The sequence below is a fragment of the Thermothelomyces thermophilus genome, chromosome 1 (assembly GCF_000226095.1).
Source record: "Thermothelomyces thermophilus ATCC 42464 chromosome 1, complete sequence".
Lineage (NCBI taxonomy): Eukaryota > Fungi > Ascomycota > Sordariomycetes > Sordariales > Chaetomiaceae > Thermothelomyces > Thermothelomyces thermophilus.
In genome coordinates this window covers 6,163,880-6,182,745 of record NC_016472.1, presented here as the reverse complement: position 1 = coordinate 6,182,745, position 18,866 = coordinate 6,163,880, and the positions used below count along the sequence as shown (strand labels likewise).

Here is an 18,866-nt window from a genome sequence, read left to right as displayed (position 1 = left end):
GTGCGGTGGATGTTGATGAGATGAGATGGTCTACTAGTGTAAGCTCGGACCCTAGGAAACTCTTTTTTTCATCGCCTCTCGACACCCAGTTTTTGCACGACACAGTAACGGCGGAACAGCATGTTATCGGCCGGCAAAATGCAGAATCGGTGTCCTGGGTGTCGCGCACAGCTTCTGAGCTTTTACGACGCCCTTTTGCTGCCGCGCAGCAGGCCGGTGGCCCAGCCAATTCTTCGTCGGCGGCTGCAGGGCCCCTCGTCAGCATCAAGCGCCGCTGCCTCCCGTCTCTGGCGAACGACTTCCATCAGGCAATTCTCGACAAGCACGCCCATTCGGCAAGAACAGACGACCGGGGTCGATCCTACAGAGTCACGGACTGCGGGACAGCCAACGCCAGAAGACATCGAGACAATCGTGCGCCAGGCGAGACAAACGTTTGGCAACACGCTGCCCGCCAACTACCTGACGCCCGAGGAATACAAGGTCTACGAGAGGTTATACGGACCACCTATCCGTGAGACCCGCCCGGAAGATGTCGGAATTCCGTTTCCCAATGGACAGGAGCCTGAGCAGCATGCTTTGCTGAGGGAGACGGAGCACGGCACCTTGGAGGAGGTCGAGTATATCCTGGATCGCTCAAGGGCTATACGGTCGGAGGGTGTAAAAGAGGACACTGTTCCAGAGAATGGCGACGAAGCTGGAGCATTGGAGCTAGCGAGCGCGCTTGGGCAGGACAGCGGGGGCCAGATCGACTATCTCCAAGCGACGGCTAATAACCAACGCGAGTACGACGCGCTGCTGAAGCTGCAGCGCGATTTCGAGGCTGCGTCGTTGCAGCCAGCCGAAGAGGTCCACGAAGAAGAAAACATCATCGAGGAGGAGGAGCCCCGCGAGGAAGAGGAAATCGAGGAGGACCAAGGAGAGCCCGATGCCGTTTTCCAGGAACCTCGGGGCTCGCGGCTGCACGAGTACACGCGGATGGGACAGTTCAGGACCTTCCCCAGCACGCTGCAGCTCCCAAAGCCGACCTTTGTCGAACCAATTACCGAGCTGCTCGGCAGAACCGACATTACGCACATCAAGGAGACGGCAGAACGCGTGCTGGGCGGTCCCGGACTCCCCTACGGCGTGGGAACACCCAAGTTCAGGGGCAACTACCCGCAGAGGGGTATCGCATTGGAGGCCGGGCATCACAGGATGTCCGAGATCGAGGCGGATGCCTACCTTGCCACCATCCTTCCGGGCTTGTACGCGTCGGTGATGAGCGTCCTGGTCGAGGTGCGCAAGCGCCTCGGTGAGGAGTGGCTCAGGGGACTAATCAATCGGCCTGACGGAAAGGGCCCTCGGGTGCTCGACGTCGGCGCCGGCGGCGCCGGGTTAGCAGCGTGGCAGGATGTGCTCCAGGCCGGATGGGATGTCCTCCGCGAGAAGGGAGAAGTCAAGGGCGAGCACCCGCCCGGCAAGAGAACTGTGGTCGTGGGCTCAGACAATCTCCGTCACCGCATTTCGCGGTTCCTTCACAACACGACCTTCCTCCCCCGGCTACCAGACTACATCCACTCGATCGAGGGATCCGAGCGAAAGCTCGACTCTGGCGGCGCTCCTGCGCCGCGCAAGGTGTTCGATGTCATCATTGCATCGCACATGCTGATGCCTCTCGACAAGGAGTATAAGCGCAAGGACCTGTTGGACAACCTCTGGAGCATGCTTTCGCCCGAAGGCGGCGTGCTCATCATGCTGGAGAAAGGACACCCGCGCGGTTTCGAGGCGGTGGCTAACGTACGCGACCGCATCCTCGATGAGTTCATCATTCCGCCTGCGCCGCAGCCGCGCAGCGAGGAGATTCAGCCGGCGACGGAGCGGGTAAGAGAGCCCGGCATGATCGTCGCGCCCTGCACCAACCACACCAAGTGCCCGATGTACCTCACGCCCGGCCTCAGCCACGGCCGCAAGGATTTCTGCCACTTCACCCAGCGCTACATCCGGCCGCCATTCCTGCAGAAGGTTCTCGGCGCCTCGCACCGCAGCCACGAGGACATCCAGTTCAGCTACATCGCCGTGCGCAGGGGCGCCCAGCCGGAGCCTGGCTCGTTCCTCCAAGGCAAGGAGGCGGCGGACAGGGCGTTCAAGGGCTACGAAGACAAGTCGGGCGGGCCGCCGCACCCGCTCTCGCTGCCGCGCAACATTCTCACCCCGCTCAAGCGGCGCGGCCACGTCACGCTCGACCTGTGCACGCCGGCGGGCCAGATCGAGCGGTGGGTGGTGCCCAAGTCGTTCTCCAAGCAGGCGTACCACGACGCCCGCAAGGCGGCCTGGGGCGACCTGTGGGCGCTCGGCGCCAAGACGCGGACCGCACGCAATATCCGGCTCGGAAAGGGCGGCGTCGACCCGGGCGACGGCGGCGTGCGCTCCCGGGAAGCGGCGGCCGCGAACAGCAAGAAACCCAAGGTTGTCGATATCAACGTGCACCCTCAGCTCGGCGTCTTAGGGGCGAGGGAGAGGTATCCTGGTGGCCGGGCGCCGCCCGAGAGGCGGACCAAGGGCGGCAGGAAGGTCAAGCTGGACGACCTGATGGACAAGATGGGCGCCAACGAGATTGAGGACCCGGATGACATTGAGGATGCCGAGTTTATGCGCGGGGGGCGGTGAGGGAAGACTGTATACTACACTCTGGGTCGTGCGAGACCTCTGTAACAACATCTCACCATGTACAGTACTGCAACTGTACGCACAGTACACATATGTATGCATGTATGTATGTACAATAAACTAGCCCATGACACCCGCCGGTCGCCGACCACCTTGAGCTCCAATGCTCAATTCCAATCCTCCACCCCATCAGCAGCCTCCATTTCGCACTCCAGCCTCTGAAGGGAAAGCAGATCGGTCGATCCAAGGAAATTGCACGCTAGAAATTACTAGCAAAATACACATGTATGTGTATATATGTACATACAGTACGAGTACATTACACTAATTGTAGGGTAGCGTGCTGCGTGACTCGGTGTATCATAGTAGTTACTTGGGTACGAGTATCCCGCACCTTGGAGTACCAAGGTAAAAAAATGTGTCGATTCCCCCCGGCCCGTTTGTCGAACCGGCCTCACTCCTGGCCCTGCGCCGGCAGTCCTCCATCTCGTGCATGCGGGGGTCCGTCCTTGCATTCGAATCCCTGCCCGGGCTTCCTTGGGTTCCTTCGAAAGGTTACGCCCAGCGTAAGACGGATCAATAGGAGTGTAGACCAATAGACGGACTTTCCCTCCCTAACCTTCGCTCCTCCACACTGAGCCTTTCGTCACAGAAGTCTCGGATTTTCCCACTGCCGGCGCTGGGAACGTTGCATTGCATTGCGCCAGTTTCTCGCGTTTCGTGTGGCCCTCACTCATGTGGTGTCGCAGGCCTTTGCATGCCCACAATCAAGGTAAAAAACTTTTGAATTTTTTTTTATGGAGGCGGCGAGACAATCCCGTGTCTCCACCCCAACCGGCACGGGCACAGATGTTGTTTCCGCAAGGACCCGCGGGCGCGGCCTCTGCCGCTGCGGGGCTTATTCTGTCTGGGCCTGGCCCATGCCGACTCCAGTCTGAAAGGCGGCCGCTATCCGTTGGTTTTGCTGGCTCCACCGCGCGCAGAAAAAAAAAAAATTAAAAAATAAAGAAATAACATGGGGGGAAGAGTCTGTCGGGACGGAGCGAAAGCACCGTGCTCGAATAGCGACTCGGTACACCAACGGTCATTCCGCAACGGAGGACGGGCGAGAGAGAAACGACACCTAAAATCAAAGGAGCACCATCGAAATTAACGAGTCTCTGGGCTGAGACACGGGCTGGGGCGACTGACACAGCGCACTATACTAACTACGCACTACGGATTACGATACACAGTAGCGTCCACTACAGTACACTACGCTAGTGTAGTCGGCTCCCTCGAGGGTGGAGAGAGAGGGAACGCGGGACGGGAGCTGATTGATGTGCACCCTTCTATCCATCCATCCCTGGTAGTCATTGTCCAACTCGATCCCGGACCGAAACAAGGAAAAGAACGCGGACCCAGGAGCGCAGTTCGGAGCGCAGTTCGGAGCGCAGTTCCGGGTTGTTGTGCTTGAAGAGCGGTTCTAGCGTGGTGTAGTGTACAGTGGGGTTACACTACTCTACTCTACTCTGCTTCTACTCTACTCCGTACTCCGTGCAGCTTGTGTGTGTGTACCCACATACGTACACCCACTAAACCAAACTCGCCACAACGTCGCGGTGGCCCACGGCGGCCTACGGCATCTGTTCCCGAATCCTAGCCCCCGACCGGACGGCAACTCGGGGCAGCCCGGGACGGTCGGCGACCCCCGGCCCACGATGGCCCCGCTCCGCCTCCGGCACCTGCACCTCCCGAGCATCCACCCGGACTACGTCCCATACAGCTTGGCCAGCCGCGTGCAAGAGCACCTCCGGCGCCAGCACCTCGATTTCAAGGACGGCTCGTCGACCGGGCAGCCACCGCCCACCCTCATCTCCTTCACCCCTTCGCCCATCTTCACCCTCGGCCGCCGCCAGACCGCCCCCCTGACCCCTTCCGAGGCCGCCCGCCTCACCGCGCCGCTGCACATCCCATCCCCGTTCCCATCGCCAGACGACGGCGGCGCCTCCTTCCGCCCGCGTCTCGTCCACTCGCCCCGCGGCGGCCTGACGACGTACCACGGGCCGGGCCAGATCGTGCTCTGGCCCGTGCTGGACCTGCGGTCGCCGCGCCACCGCAACTACACGGTCAGGTGCTACGCCCGCCTGCTCGAGTCCACCACCATCGCCACCCTGCGCGCCCTCTTCGGCATCCGCGCCTTCACCACCGACGACCCGGGCGTCTGGGTGGTGCTGCCGTCATCACCAGCAGGACAACCACCAGGAGCACCAGACCAGGATGGCCCTGCCGCCGCCGCCGCCACCTGCTCCGCCGCCGCCTCGGCCACGGACACGGGCGCGCTGGCCAAGATCGCGGCCCTCGGCGTCCACCTGCGCAGGCACGTCACCGCCCTCGGCACGGCCATCAACGTCGCCATGCCCGAGCAGCGCCCCGGGCCCGTCGTCCCGGACAACAACAACAACAAGAAGAAGGACGAGGAGGCGGCCAACCCGTGGGCGCGCTTTGTCGCCTGCGGGCTCCAGGGCCGCGGAGTGACCTCCATCGCGGGGCAGCAGCAACAGCAACAACAGTCGCCAGCTCCGGCCGCGAGCAGCGGCGGGACGGAGAGGATGGTGGCGGATGCCTGGGCGGAGGAGCTGGCCGAGAGGCTTGGGCTCGGGCTTGGGTCTGGGTCTGGGTCTGGCGACGAGGGCGGCCTGGTGGAGGTGGTCGGGGAGGAGGAGGTGCTGCGGCTGATGGAGGAGCTGGTGTCGTCGTCGTCGTCGTTGTCGGGGGAACGGGGCGGTGAGTCGGCGGAGGAAGGGGAGGAGGAGGAGGAGGAGGAGGTATTGGAAGAGGAGAGGGCGTATCTGCGGCGGATGAGGCACGCGCTCGGCGGGAGGTGAAACCCGCCGTACACTAACAGATGGAGCGCCACCCATGGATGATGGGACTGCGGCGACGTCAAGTGTCTTAAGATCCCTTTGTGAAAGGACAACAACCGCTGCTGTAATATCTTGTATTATTATTATATAATTATAACCTAGGAAGAGCGTACGGTGCATCGAGTATCTTTCAAAATACCTGCATTGGTAAGGGACTTAGATGTGTATGTATGTGCTCCGTACAAGTACGATAACTGCACAGCTACTACGAAGTACACATACTATAGGCACATAGGGTAGATTCGATATTCAGGGCCACATTCAAAATGTCCAGATCTGGGCTCTCACCGCTCTCACCCTTCGCTTTCAGATGTGGTCCAAGCTTGGCCAATCCCCAACCCCCAGGGAGGGGTGTATGTACGGATTACTCCGTACCGTAGTACACTACACTAAGGGGTACGGCACCCCTTGCTCGGCCACCTTAGTGTAAAGCGGCGCAGCACAAGCACCAACATCCGAGCTGATAACTAGCGCCTTTGCCATGCGGTGTCGCTGCTGGTCTTCTGCTGGGGTTCCCTGACGTCGCTCCACCGCGGCGACGCAACTCTCGGAGCTGAGACCGATGGCCCCTTGCATACATGGTTATAACTATGTAGTTGTAGGTCCATACACTAAGGAATGCACTGTACAGTAATCCGTACATAAACAGATTCGCACATCCGTAAACACACCGCAAAATGAATGAAACAGAATACGGTATGTACGGTACGGAGTATGTATGTATATCGACAAGTTGCTCCCTACCCTAGCGGGCAGATGCGAATTCCGTACGCTAATACCCGCTCCGTACATTATTGTTAACGTTATGTGTTGTAAGACTGCGTTGCTTGAAAAGTTCTGCCACACAATAATAACGCTCGGTTTGTCTCTGCTGCTGCATGAACTGCTCAACAACGGGGCATTTACACTAGTTTCTGGCCTGTCGATCCTTCCTCTTTTGGAGGCAAGACAGTCGACAGCGAAAGCTATTCAATTCTCCAACCGACTTTTAGAAACGTAAGAGTTGTACGGCATCCCAGGCGTCGTCGAGTCGGGTTTGAGATGCGTCAATGTATCGCCGCTGGCCGTTCATCTTGTTCTGCAGAGGCTAGAACATGGAGACCGGTTTGTTTGTGGCACCAAACGGCCAAGGTCAGGTATTCCATTCATCCGTATCTCGTCTCATGAAACCAAGCTAAAGCCTCGTCCGAGCCAAATTCCAGTAGTAGTGGTTACTTGGCTAATATATACCGTGCCATTGACAGCCACCCTCCGAAGCCATCGCCCAAGGGCGGCGCAGAGCACGGCGACGCTCTCGTCCCCACCCGCCCGAGGTCGATCACTCGCAATTGGCCAACCGTAGACTGCGGTACCAAACCAGCCATATCTGACACTTCATCAAGCATACCTGTTACCGGCGCATTCGAATTGACACGCCGCAATTACTTTGTTCTCTGAGATCTCTTCTCTCCAAAGCTTTTCCATGCAGGCTTGCCGATCTCGGCCTGGCTCTCGTGCTTCCTTTTCCCCTCAACCCCTTTATGAACCCGTCACGCCACCGCTTGCAGATGCAATGTTCAAGACGAAAAGCGAGTCATTGAGAGGAGAAACAAGCGAGAAAAAAAAATAAATGGCCCATTGACTCTCCATCCATGAACACCATATACCGTAACAGTTAGTGCAGGACAAGTTGAGATATCACTGAGTGTCAGCAAAACCAACCCGTCATCGCCTGCCGTTTCATCGTTTCGCCGGGCCCAACGGCGATGCTCCAGATATGCTGCAGACAGGAAGGCCCTGCACGGCGAATGCCCAGCCTGCTTCTGGACCCTCGTCTGAGTGACGGCGAAGGGCACGGCCCCGTCTGGGGAGGCCTCTCGCTTCGATACCGCCGACCAAAGCACCACGGAGAGGGGTAAAGAGACGCCCGAGGGCTCGAACCCAAAAACAAATCGTGATATCTTCATTATAAGCATCTTCCAACTCCTTGTTCGTTTCCGGTATTACATCCTCCGACCGTTACCAGACTCTGGCTTCGCAGGTGATGGTGTGGATCCTGGTTGGCACAGCCAGCCGTCTTGCGGCTCCGTTTATACACTGCCTCGCTTGCGGCCGCTGACCCGCGGCGGCGTATCGTGGTCGTCGGCTCCTGGCTTGTACTCTTCCGGCTGGAAGTTGGGATTGTTGTAGTGCGCCACATTGAAATGGCTATTTTTGAATGTCGTGGTCTGCAGCGCCGGCTCCCGCCACGTGTTGTTGTCGACGTACTCGCGAAGCTGGCAGTACTCGCTGAACCGTAGCGGGTGCGTCTGCTGCGCCGGGGCCGGTGTTGGTGCCGGCGCCGGAGTTGGGACTGGCAACGGTGCCGGGGTTGCTTGCTGTAATGTGTCCACATAGGGCCATGGTGACACAGGGCTTGGGCTGTATGTGCTGAGCGGGGACGGGGTAGTGTCCAGAATGGGCGCCAGACCCGTCGCGGGGGCACCGAACCCGGGGATGAGTGATAGCGTTTGCATGTCGACCGAACCAAAGTTTTGCATGGCCATGGGCGTGCTCTGGATCTGGTAGCTCTGCGAAAAGCCGGCCACGCGGTGGACCTGCAGATTGACCGGTTCGGGAGCGTACAGGATGTCGTAATGGTCTGGGCGGTAGAGAAGGTGAATGATGGGTCCCAGCTCCGAACTAAGACGCCCGTTGGCCTCTTCGGGGAAACGATATGTGTTAACCTCGGACCCGGGGCTCCGGTCGAGATAGGCTACCTCGAGCACGAATCCAGCGTCCTTCAGGAGCACGTTGACCAGCAGGACCAGTCCTAGGTGGTCGATCTCGACATTGTGACGCTCAAGCACGTTTTGGCAATAGCCGTCGACACCGGCGTCGTCACCGGTGATGAAGGCGCCGTATGCCTCCCGATTGCCCTTGAGGTACGAGCTGGCCAGCATCCTAAAGTGATAGACGATCGAGTTGGAGACCTCTGGCGTGTTGAAGGCTTCCTGCAGCGCCGTCATTGCCTGCTCCTTGTGGCCAGACAGGCCTGCGATCTTCTGCAGGAGATTCAAGGTCTCCTCGACGAAGTCCTGGAACACATAGGGCGAAAACTGGCCGATGTTCTCGATGAGGGCGTTCAACCCCTCCAGCCGTTGCCTCTCGGCTTCGATGCGGGCCTTGTCGCCCAGCTTGACCAGGGTCTCGAAGTAGCCGAAGCCAATTGCTGCCTCTCGGAATCAGCGAGGGAAATCCGACACCCTCTGCAGCGCACAGCAATGTATGACTTACCCCGCCAGCCGCAGTTTCCATCTCCTTGGATGGGCCGGTAATGCGTGTATGTTTGAGGCAACACCTGAGATGGAGAGGCCAGTCAGTCAGCGGTCAACAAGCTGAACCATCATGACGGACGGTGCATGGGAATTCCCACCATCGTCTTCTGTATGTATATCGGGTCGGCCTTGGCATATTCCTCCATGATCACCGTACTCGGCGTCTTTTCGCCGACGAGGGGTCCCTAAGTGCAGCGCGGGGCATTGTTAGCGCTGGTGAACTTTCACTCCCCTTCTTTCCCCCCTTCTTAACATTGGGGCAGAGGATAACACGTACCACGAGCTGTGGCTGGTATTCCCGAGCGGCGGCCTCCTGGACAGCAAGGTCGTCGGGGTGCGTTTCCATCTTGAGCGAGATTGGTATCGAAGATTGGGGGTGAGGCGGCGCGGCGACAGTCACAGTGGCGGCGGTGGCAGCGGCGGCGGCGGCGGCGGTGGTTGCCGATGACGGCGGGTTGAGGTGAAAGTCGAAGGAGCCCGAGGCCGAGGGTGCGGGGCCGACAACGGCGCTATTGGCGGCGTTGAACAGATGGGTCTCGTAGAGCAGTGCACTCGCCGTGTTGCCGCCAGCGCCTGCCGCAGTGGCGCCTCGCCCGTCACTCAAGCGTAACTGGATCTCGTCGAAGGCGTAGTCAGGAAAGCTCTGCGGGATCGCAAAGCCGGTCGACAACTGGAGAAATGACGTTGGTTCAGGCTGGTACATGCCGGGGAGAGGGATGCGGAGCCGTGCCAGTGGGTGGTGGTCTTTTTAGCGTGTCAGAACGGAGCCGGAAAGCGTGCCGAAATTCAGCGTGTGGAGTCGTGCTTGGAGCATGTGTGCACACCGGAACAGCAAGAAACTCGCAGTTGCCTTGTCCGGATGCCTCAGCATCGAACGCCCAGTGGCAGTACCTCACGAGGAGCACCGGCAACCAACAACTCTGGACACACCTGCAGGCGGCAGGAGTGATGTCTTTTTTTTATCTGCCCACTGCGGGGAGTCGGAGTGGAGATGTGGTAACGCCAGCCGAGTCGGCTGTATGTACTGTCCCAGATCCTGTGGGTTCCCAACCGACCAGTGAATCACAAGTAACCCGCCGGTAGCAACAGCCGCCCACCGACAGACAAACGAGTTATAGGGATATGGGCGCAAACGGGCGAGCCACGGGGACAACGGGCCGACTTGAGAAAACAGATGCAAACGGGACCACGATGAGGGAACGCACTGGGGTGTCGAAATCCCAACTTCCTCCGGTCAGGCAGTGTGTGCCGCAAAAGGAACTTTAAATGCAGAAGAAGAAGAATGGAAGGAAAGACGGGAAAGGATGGGCGACGAGGAGCCGGGCAGGGCGGCGATGATGAAGAGCGAGAAAGCAGCGAGGGCCGGAAGGAACAATTATTATGTACTAGTACGCTTGTGCGAGCGACGGGTAGTGTGAGGTAGAGAAGGCTCGACCCAAGACTCCAACCTGTTGAGGTGGGGACACTTCATGAATTGATGCGAGCCGGGATGCATTGCTGTTGCCGCTTCGGGTTCTTGCTGGAGCCTGGCAACCGCCCTCCGTTGTGGTGGCTGCTGTTCAATGACTTGCGGGCCCGCGATGGTCGTCTGCGGCACTCGGGCATTCAAAGTCCACAACAATGCCTGCCCAGTCCCGTCTCGTCTGCGGGAAATAAAAAAACAAAATAAAACAACATAAAACAAAAATGGGGAATCGATCAGATCCCTGGCCTTGACTTCCATACATAGTACTTTGGTGCCTACTCAACGGAGTACCGTACTGTACATACAATGCATACATACAGACCGGCTCACTGTCCAGCCGGCCTTACACTACTACCTTGCTTGGTAGACGCACTGGTCCGTCCTACCACGCTACAACGCTACGACGCAGTCACGTCCAGGTTGCCGACCTGCGCCCAATGAGCAACCTTTATTAACCTTGCCGTTGACGACGAGAAGCCGGCTCGCTGTGAGACAAGGATTGGCGGTCTGGCCCCTCTCCCCTCTTCCCCCCCCCCCGGGCGGGAGAGTTCGACTTGGTACCTTAGGTTATTCAAAAGGAGTGCATACGCATGGGACACTGTAGTGTAGACCGCGTCCTGTATGCACATTAATGCGCATCCTGTCGTGGCTTTGTGATGCAATCCTGTCATGCTCGGCTCCGATCGCACCTTGATCCTGGCTGGACGTGGGTGTGCACCCCGAACTGATCGCTGGCGGGACCAAGCTTCCCCGACGCCGTCGACTCCCGTCCCCGGTTGGGGTCAGGGCCCTGGCCTGCTAGTGCGCGGCAGGCTCCGCCGACCCACTGCCGTTTTCCCATGAGTTGTCTCTCCGTTGGCAGCTCCACAGCCCTGCCGTCGCGGGCCACCCCCTGCTCGCTTTCCAAACGAGCCCGTCTGCCAATGTCTTCTTCCACCCTGACTTGATGGAGGTTGCGTGGAGAGTAATCCGCACTCCGTCCTTCGAACCTCTTGCGGTGCTACGAAGATGCAACCGAGCACTCCGCTTTCAGCACCTCCGCAATAGTGCTTCAGTAACCTCCCTTAGTGACCAAGGTACCTCCTCCCTGCTGTGTCAAGTGGCTAGCTTGAGGGGTCCATGAAGCACTGAACCTCCCTATGTGCAAGTGTGCGCTCCGGAGTAATTATGGATACTGTACACCGGATTCGAAGTTTTGGCCCAGCCAACACCAGCTCGCGATTTTTGTGTGCCCTGCGCATGTGGGAAACGGCGGGGGTTTCGTAGTGTACTCCGTACACTAGTGTAGGGTACTGTGTAGTTGTACGGATTACATTACACTATCTGTGATTAGCGTCGCCTGCCGGGTCCCACAGCAAGGTCTCCATTTTCTGGGGAGCTGCAGGGGAGGGGGGGAGGGGGGGAGGGGTCCTGGAACGGGGGTGTGAGCTCAGCAGCCTGGAAGTCAGGCGCCACTCCGCTGCTGTTGTTGGTCCGAAGCTGCAGTTCCAAAAGGTTCCCCGCCTGGCGCCCTGAGATGAAGTTGCCCAGCGAGACAGCTCCCTGGTGTCTAATGCCGTCAGGAGAGCAGTTCGGATAGTTGCAGTACAGTACACACACCAACCCCCGAGGGAAGATGCAATTCGGGGGTTTACAGAGAGAATAGTCGCTAACATACCACCGCCTGGTCTTCCTGCTCGAGGGCCTCCGGGGTCATGGCGACGTCGAGGCTGCTTTGGCGGGGTCAGCTATCTTGGTGCTATCTGTATATTACACCCACTCGGTACATTGGAGAGTGTCCCCCCCTTCAAACATGTTCCCTTCCCGAACACCCCTTTCCCCTATGCGTGAACCAACGGGTGCCGAGAGAGCGTTCCTGGAAGCGACTTGACGGCAAGGTTTCTTGCTTTCGGTTCCGAACCTTGCTTCCCAGAGGCGCGCCCGGTGGTCGAGCAATTAAACCGACAATTCCTGTTCGTTTATGAGCCCCTACGTCCGTCTTATGTGAGTTCTTTTGGCTTATTTCAAGCTGAGTATTGCCCGCCGCATTTCTACGCCATGGTATTTCTTCAGGGGTTGTTGTGCCACATTTGATTTCTCAAGAAGCGTCATGCTCTTCGAGGTGCCGCGGGCAATGGCTGCGCGGTCTTCTCCCATGATCAAACTTGTTTGTGCATGGATCATGCGAGGCTCGCTCTCCTGCGCATTGTAGATCTCTTCCGCCCGCGATACGCCTCTACAAGTGTAGTTAGACTTGCGAGGGCATGGCGCCCCGAGCCGGAGAGGCGGGCACTTGCGGGCTGGAAGGATGTCCGTTGCACGACAATCGTCACAATGCCAAGGCGGAAGTCTGACGCGCATGGCATGGAGTGGTGTAAGTGGATGCGCCCCCGCTAACGAGATCTGTGTTAGCTCATCAACCGAGTTTTAGGTCTGGGGGAACTAACTGTGAGGACTCCTCGAAGGCTGCGCATCCGTCGTCATCTGTTGATTGGCTCGAGTTGTCCCAAGCTTACGGTACGCAGTACACCCCTGTGGGGTCCGGTGTTGGAAGGGCCTGTTGAAAATTGAAAGGGAGGAAACGTGCCCTGAGGGGCCTCCTCGAAGACTGTGTTGCTGTGTCCTCTAGAACTGCGTGCGTGTAGTGTCCACGCAGTGACGTGATTACACCTTAAATACCATACTACGTCAGAGTCAGCTTTGCTAAAAATACACACGTAAGATTCAACAACCATCGCTCACCTTTCCTGTGTGGAGTGTGTCGTACATACCAAGGTACTGTATAGACTAGTAGAGTACCGTGGTTTCCAGTGGGAAGGGTAAGTGCCGCTTCTTCACTTCTCGTCTCGAGGACGTTCTTATCAAGGACAAAGGACACCGCAATATTGGGAAACTTGTTTCGACTAACGTTGCTCAAGGCCTGTTCTGAGATAGTCGAGAGATACGACAGGGAAGCATCTGATAACAACCATTGTGCTCTTCACTGCCAGTATACCAGTACAGTAAGTTATATCAGCGTGCGCGTGGAGTGGGAACGGACACTGCTTGGCATCATGTGGTTATTTTGGCAATGTAACGGAGCCCAAGTTTGGTCGAAAGATGTGGATGCTCCTATGTGGATGCTCGTGCGGTCGTTGCATCCGATTCGTGTTTGCCAAGGAGGTGGTGCTCGGCGCTGGGCATAGTTTGCAGTGCCAGTGTAAAAAAGTCGCTTGAGTTCGAGCATAGATTGGCGTGCCGTGGGAAGTGGTGCGTAGGAAGGGCCAACTAACGCCAACCAACCCGAGCACGCTAGTGTCCACTAAACCGGACCGAGGAATGGGACGTCCTGTGCGGGCCAATGCGACTTGGCATGGCAGACCTCTGGGGTACGGGGTAGAAGTGGGTGTGGTGTAGTCTGCAGTCAGTGTAGGAACGCCATCCTGAGCCTGCCCTGATGCAGCACCAGGGGTGTTCGACGAGCGAATCGTTCATTGGGTAGTGTAATGCCTGGCCGGAGTAGGATCGACGGAGAGAGCTTGAATGTACCTTATGTACACTACACAGGTAGAGTACACTAGGATAGTTTGCGTACCTGTACGGCGGAATGTGTCAGCAAGAGGAGTTTCGCTACTAGTTTACCCGGATACTAAGGTACCTCTAGTAACTAATCGTTAGCTTGCTTGGTTCGTAGTATGCGTAAGGTACATTACATATATAAGTTACCTTAGGTACCTAAATAGTCGCAGTATTGGCAGCGTGGTCTTCTGGCGACGGAATTCTCCGCTGCAAGGTCGCCAGGTTGAAACTGGCCCCTCAAGAGATTCAGCACAGAGTAGTGTAGTGATCGGTACCCTGGAAGCGGTGGACGTTCGTCAGGCAACTTCTGGGGTAGTGTAAGCCGGCATGTCAAGGGACGCCCCCGAACCCTGCGGGGCTTGAGTGGCTGCAACCCTGGAATGTCGGTATTGTATGTACGGATTACTGTGTTTGTACGAAGTACGGCGGTAAAGTACTAAAAACTCAGGTTGTTCGATGCGGAGTGTTTCTTCCCTTGTGCTGGGTAATAAGGTAGGTACTATCCCAGGACGGGACCGGGAAGGTGCACCCTGCATAGATCCACCACCTACCCCCTGGCAGAACGTCAGCTCTTGTTAAAGCCCCCATTCTGAGCTTCTGAAGCTCCGAAATGGAGGGTTGTCAACTGCCGACCTTTACCAATCAAATTCGTTCGATGCTGCCCTACCCTCTCACAGCTGGTTTCTCTCCACGCCGCTACGTAGTCGAGACTGAGTCTGTTCCCACCCATGCATCCAAGCTGCATAACGCAGCGGAACCGCGATGGAACCGCTATGCTGATAGGTGCCGTCAGAGAAATGCTGCCGCTGTTACTCTCACACAGCAGCCTCCAAAGCCACTAGGCAGCTCGGTCACCCGGCCCTACCCTCCCACTCTTCAGGACCTCTTGAGGAAACACCATCAATCACACCCTTATGCTCCCGTTTAAGCTGCGCCCATCCCCCGCACTCCAGCTCGCCATCGATCTGCTCGATGCCGGACTTCTACTTCCAGTGCAATAGCTCCCTGTATCGTCCTGCACCATTTATTATCCTACAGAACACCTTTATCGCAGAATGCAGGCTCCTATGCATCTCTGAGTGGATACACCATTACTGAGGTAAACTGGATTCCCCCGTCTAGCCCTTCCCTCTTCACCAGAGCCTTTCTCTTCCCTTCTTGCCTTCTCCTCTGTTTCTGTTTCTTTGTGCGGAGCTCGACTAGGATTACCGAGCTAATAGTTGTACGGATTACAGTGACTGGAATGCAATTCTCTGACATATTAATGCTTGGTCAAGCACTCCCAGTTCCCGGCTTGGTGCCCGTGACGGCGGACGGAGGGACCGGCATTGATGGCCCTTCCTGCTGGATGGACCGTCAAATTCCAGGAAGAATCTAGCATTTCAGGACGTATTGTGGGTCACATTCGGTGAATATACACTTTCGTTACCGCTAGAACAACAAGTGTTCGAAGACATGTCCTGTCGCTGGACAGCTTGATCACTGCCTCGACATTTTTTTCATCCAAGCAGCATGCTCAGATTGAAGCACCTGATTATAATGACAACATCGGCACGCCATGGCCATACTGGCAACTCCACAACTATGCCATCCTTGGAGCTGTCTCATCTTGTTCTTGCAAGCTGGCATAGTGAGTTCCGACTGGTGAATCTGAGGGTGCAGTCGCCAGCAGGGACGTTGAGCCGGGCATCCTTCTGCTGCTCTGCGTAACGATAAAGGGAAACAAAAGACACCCACCACTAGAAGCAGGCTGAACCCCATGAGCCATGGGCCGAGTTCGAATCCGATGCCCAAGCGCTCTCGGCGATAGTTACCGCAGGTCTCCGATCAACAGCTCCGAAGAATCCGATCTGCACGTTGCCGCCTCTGCCGAGCTCCAGAGTTGTCCTTCCCGTGCCGGGTAGGGAGAGCCCGTGTTTTCCAGCAGCCATGTGAGCTGCCGGATGGGCTTCCGAATCCAAACGACCCGTTTCGAAACGGCAACCCCATGGTTCCGGCTGGCCACAGCGGTGTAGCTTGTCCCTATTTCACGTTCAAAATGACCGCAATGGCACTCGTGGTCTGATGATATCCCCCTGCCCTCTCCTCTGCAATCGCTCCCGGTCGGTATGGGCGCTGGGGTCATGTTGTGGCTGACCGAAGTACTGTACAAATTCACAGGGCAGAATCGTATCTGCCGTGTTACCTTAGGCGGGATGTGCGTAATCGGCCTGCTCATTATGTATGCCGCGAATCCAGAGCACAATCGAGATCGAGCTCGCCGCCATCGGGTCTCTTCCATTTGGACACGCCGGGGTTGCTAAACACCCGAGCCCGGGAGATGCCCGCAGATGATGCATTGAACGACAGCGCACCTACTTTTCGAAGTAAAGCCCGACGCTCGACGCCGGTCGGAGCGTCGATCGATCCCTCGATGACAAGGCGGGTGTCACGACGGGGACCGCGGGCTCTTCCAGTTACGACGGCGGCACGGCGCGGGATTTCCATCGAGCTAATTACAATTCGTTGGGAGAATCCAGCCCGTCTTCCCTTCGTCCCGCTCCCGTCCCCAGTTTAAGTGGATCGAGGCTACTGGCGAGTACATAGTACGTGCAGAACGTGCAGATGTGGGCAGGGTCCAATTGGCACAACCTCAACTCCAGAAAACACACTCCTCTTCCCCACTGCAGTGGTTGGGGAAAAAGAAAAGGCTACGTGTACGACAAGTGGCTTAAGTGGCCCAAACCAAGCTGCCTCCGGACGCAGTTCAGGTGGGGAAACGGCCGCTATCCCTTGCGATGCAGGGCCGAACGTTGAAGGGCGCTTTGCAACGTATTGAACACATCGGTAGAAACCGAGGGATTCAAACGGGCCCTAGGCGAAAGCCGTTGCAGATAACCGCCATAATTATCCAAAGCCATGCCGGGCCACTCGGAGGCCAACGCCTTTGCAGGACGCCCGGAAGGGGCAAACTCTCCGACATGGATTGGGTGCTGCCCCCCTACTCTGGCCGTCTCCCGACAACCTCTTGGGCTTCAGGTGAGGTGGTCAACTTCTGACACAGCGCTCCCACAAATAACCGTCCTGCGCCAAGTTCCATAATTCATTGATTATCATAACCCTATCCTCTTCGTTCAATCCATCCGATCCCTTGGCCATGTAGTGATGCTGCTCATGAAACTCGTTACTTCCCTGCCGAAGCTGGGCACCGCTGGCGGGCCCTCATGTCGGTCTCTAATGCACCCCCATAGCCAGAACACTCTTCATGCCTCCCCGGCGCTGGGCCCGCCCTCCTCTCCCCCCGCGAGCTCTGTCCCGATCGGGATGCCCGAACGCACCGCCGAAATCGCCCATCGAGTCGCCGAAACCGGCGGCGCCGGCCATCTCGCCGACCAAGCGGAAGCCGTCGGCGTCCTTGAACACCGCGGTGTACAGGTCCTTTACGGCCAACGCCATGGCCTCGATGGCCTTGGCGCGCTCGGCATCCCCCTCCGACTCGATCTCGACGGTGCCGTTGTGCTCGTCGATGCGGCCCCGGACGCGGCCGTCGACGATCAGGTAGCTGACGATGTCCTGGGCCTCGGGCTCGCTGATGCGCAGGCGCTCGGCAATCCAGGAGAGACGCATGCGCGTGTACGGCGCGATCAGCTTGAGGACACCCTTGGTGCGCATGTTACGCGTCACCTCGTCGATGTTCTCGGCGATGAAGGGGTCGGCGAGCAAGTCTGTATTCTTCTGCAGAACCTCCTCGTACTTGAAGATGTCATCGCGCTGGTAGGCGTCGACGAGTTCCGTCATGGCAGCGATGCGCGGGTCGTTCTTGTAGGGCTTGGTCTCCTGGCTGTCAAAGGGGTTGATGTCCGACTTCATGAGCATGGTGACGAGGAGCAGGTATTTGAGGACCTGTATCCGGCGCAGATCGCCGGCTTCGTCGTAGTTGCGAAATGCCTCAAAGAAGTCGATCTGCGCCGAGTTCCAATTCTCCTCGCTCATGTGCATCTTGCCGCCGCACTCGCGTATCACGCCCTGGATCTTGGGGTGGGGCACCGCCGAGCGGACCCTGAGTGCTTTCTGGTAGAGCGCCTTGAGCTGGTTGTTGTTGCGTGTCTCGGAGTACATCTGAATCTCGAGGGCGTAGATCTCGAGCGAATACGTGCCCTTGCTCGGGTCGTCGGTACCGTCCTCCTTTTGGCACACCTTGTGGAGCTCCCTAAGCTTCCGCCCAACGGCGTGGTAGTCCTTGCGGTCGAGGAGCAGCTTGGCTAGCTTGATGTTCGTCTTGAGCCACAGCCGCTCATTGTTGGTACTCTGGAAGCATTGGAGGGTGAGCGAGTAGAACTGCTCAATACACTGGACCGCCTCGGGGTTGTCCGCGCCCTTTTCAATGAAGTTGAGCATGTTGTCGATCGACTTCTCTGAGTAGTTCCTCGTCACTGCCGATTTCACATATGTCAATAGCTCCCTGTAATGCTCTGTGGCCTATCCAATGTCAGAGAGATCCTGGCCAGATATCGGCTTCTCGGGACCAACCTTTTCATAACGCTGGAGCTTGAACTCCAATTTGATGGCCTGCTTGAGCGCCTTGAAACCCCATTCTCCCTTCTCTGATTCTAATGCCGGTATGCCAAGAAACTCTTCTAACGCCTCCTCTGGGTCGGATATCTTGGTCTGCTTCGCATTGTAGTACTTGTTCTCGATGTCGACGTCGCCGTTGTCCTCTTCCTCTTCATCTTCGTACTCGAAATCGTACTCCTCGTCGGAGGCCTGCATAAAATCGTCGTCTGACATGATGACTGAACTCGAGATTTATTTTTGTTTCCAGAGCAGTAAATGTGGACAGAATCGGTCAGTAATGTCGGGTGCTGGTTGCTGTCTGGTTCTTCGAGCCGTGAATTTGGGGGAAGCCAGGCAGGCAGTCGGTGTCAGGCAAGGCTGAGCGCGAGGAGCTGGTGTGGGGTAGCTGCTTATCGATTGGCTGCAGAATGCGCGTCACTCGGGAGAGCCGCAGTACTTTAGTTAATCATAAGTGCAGTA

General features: G+C 57.5%; 4 protein-coding genes across 4 annotated transcripts; 2 read left to right on the top strand and 2 right to left on the bottom strand.

The window, feature by feature from the left end:
• Positions 1 to 85: 85 nt before the first annotated feature.
• MYCTH_2297332 (uncharacterized protein) lies at positions 86 to 2,857 on the top strand. Its single transcript, XM_003659802.1, has one exon. The coding sequence runs from the start codon at positions 139 to 141 to the stop codon at positions 2,647 to 2,649; it is 2,511 nt and encodes an 836-aa protein (XP_003659850.1). The 5' UTR covers positions 86 to 138; the 3' UTR covers positions 2,650 to 2,857.
• A 1,272-nt stretch (positions 2,858 to 4,129) lies between these two features.
• On the top strand, positions 4,130 to 5,725 carry MYCTH_2297331 (uncharacterized protein). Its single transcript, XM_003659801.1, has one exon. The coding sequence runs from the start codon at positions 4,350 to 4,352 to the stop codon at positions 5,514 to 5,516; it is 1,167 nt and encodes a 388-aa protein (XP_003659849.1). The 5' UTR covers positions 4,130 to 4,349; the 3' UTR covers positions 5,517 to 5,725.
• Positions 5,726 to 7,624: 1,899 nt separating this feature from the next.
• On the bottom strand, positions 7,625 to 10,159 carry MYCTH_2137239 (uncharacterized protein; the record flags this gene model as incomplete). Its single annotated transcript, XM_003659800.1, has 4 exons — positions 9,129 to 10,159; positions 8,950 to 9,036; positions 8,811 to 8,874; positions 7,625 to 8,745 (listed from the first exon to the last, which is right to left on the bottom strand). The coding sequence occupies exons 1-4, from the start codon at positions 9,552 to 9,554 to the stop codon at positions 7,625 to 7,627; spliced, it is 1,698 nt and encodes a 565-aa protein (XP_003659848.1). The 5' UTR covers positions 9,555 to 10,159.
• A 6,819-nt stretch (positions 10,160 to 16,978) lies between these two features.
• On the bottom strand, positions 16,979 to 18,729 carry MYCTH_2297324 (uncharacterized protein). Its single transcript, XM_003659799.1, has 2 exons — positions 18,363 to 18,729; positions 16,979 to 18,311 (listed from the first exon to the last, which is right to left on the bottom strand). The coding sequence occupies exons 1-2, from the start codon at positions 18,618 to 18,620 to the stop codon at positions 17,067 to 17,069; spliced, it is 1,503 nt and encodes a 500-aa protein (XP_003659847.1). The 5' UTR covers positions 18,621 to 18,729; the 3' UTR covers positions 16,979 to 17,066.
• Positions 18,730 to 18,866: the final 137 nt, after the last annotated feature.

Bases quoted from the DNA above. Each gene is read 5' to 3' on its own strand.
- MYCTH_2297331 (XM_003659801.1), top strand. From the start codon at position 4,350: ATGGCCCCGCTCCGCCTCCGGCACCTGCACCTCCCGAGCATCCACCCG.
- MYCTH_2297324 (XM_003659799.1), bottom strand. From the start codon at position 18,620: ATGTCAGACGACGATTTTATGCAGGCCTCCGACGAGGAGTACGATTTC. The intron at 18,312-18,362 runs GTTGGTCCCGAG...GACATTGGATAG, and splicing joins AGCTCCAGCGTTATGAAAAG to GCCACAGAGCATTACAGGGA.
- MYCTH_2297332 (XM_003659802.1), top strand. From the start codon at position 139: ATGCAGAATCGGTGTCCTGGGTGTCGCGCACAGCTTCTGAGCTTTTAC.